Below are 1,082 nucleotides of genomic sequence, written 5' to 3'. Positions count from 1 at the left end.
ATTTTCACTATTGAGCGTTTCCAAGAACATTGCCATATAATCATGAAAATGAAAGTTTCTACGAGCTCATTTCCTAGTTTAACTGCAGGCTTCTGCTTTCCTTCTACAAGAACTGTTCATCTTTTGCATAAAATGTTAGTTTTTTTTTCCATATTCAAGGTTTTTTAGGCTTAAAAGGGAAGCGGTTCCTAATGTGCTGATCTTGTTTTCTTGCATTAAATGTGTCCTCCGCTATGCAGGCGTGTGGAGCGCATGACAGCCGTAGTTTAAAGGCAAAACAGGCGGCGCTTTGAATTGTTTTTGACTTCATCATCTGCAGAGCTTTCTCACATCTTTGACCTGAACATCAGAGGCATTGCTGAGGCAATCTTTCACTGCATGGACAGGTTAGTGCTCTTGGGTTTTGTAATAAAACAATCCTCCCACCGTCACCTCAGACTCTCCCCTTCTCCAATTCTTATTCTGTCTCTCTGGAGTTCTGTAATGAAACGAATGTCTCTTCAGGATGTGGGTCAGTCCGCCTCTATTCCCTTCACAGCCCTCCGCCGTTCTCTGCAGCCTGGCTGAGATGGACTGCTCCATCACTGTCACCAGGTGCACAGATTGGACGCCAAGGCTGCTAATAAAGACGAGGAGCACGTTTCACAGCCTTCTAAGTGCTGTTGCCCTACCTGACTTATGATGGATGCGTGTTTGCTCTGCTGTGTCTGCAGGTGTGTCACTGTAAATCTGAATCCGTGTTAAGCTAACATAAACATAACCTCTTACTGTTAAAGTTGGTTTTCATCTCAACAAGTTGCTTTACTGAAACACGTTGGGATCAAATTCAATTTAGACTTAGACAAACTTTATTGTCATTTTGTACACAGAGGGCCGGATCTATCAAAGGTTTGTTTTACTGCCATATTTTTTGGTTTACATGTTTAATTTTGTATTATGCAATTTTTTTGTTATTATGAGTCTTATTTTGAAAGGCTTCTTTAGGAAGTGGAATCTAGCATATTCGCTGAAAAACTAGAAGAAAAGGATGCACACAGCATGAAGGCATGACATTTACAAGAAGTTTTACTAAGAAATTTAAG

The 1,082-nt window shown here is 40.7% G+C and overlaps 1 protein-coding gene across 1 annotated transcript in view; it reads left to right on the top strand.

Annotated features, from left to right (window-relative positions):
• The window catches only part of LOC107089389 (ATP-dependent RNA helicase DDX39A-like), a 21,263-nt gene extending 20,519 nt beyond the window's left edge, over nt 1-744 (top strand). The window contains exons 9-11 of the mRNA XM_015382145.1: nt 320-386; nt 505-594; nt 714-744. Of these exons, the coding sequence (XP_015237631.1) occupies nt 320-386; nt 505-594; nt 714-744 (188 nt within the window). The remainder of the gene's footprint in view (nt 1-319; nt 387-504; nt 595-713) is intronic.
• Nucleotides 745-1,082: the final 338 nt, after the last annotated feature.

Source organism: Cyprinodon variegatus, unplaced genomic scaffold (genome assembly GCF_000732505.1).
Source record: "Cyprinodon variegatus isolate N-32 unplaced genomic scaffold, C_variegatus-1.0 Scaffold250, whole genome shotgun sequence".
NCBI lineage: Eukaryota > Metazoa > Chordata > Actinopteri > Cyprinodontiformes > Cyprinodontidae > Cyprinodon > Cyprinodon variegatus.
The sequence above is the reverse complement of the archived record's forward strand: the minus strand, read 5'-3'. Positions and strand labels throughout refer to the sequence as shown.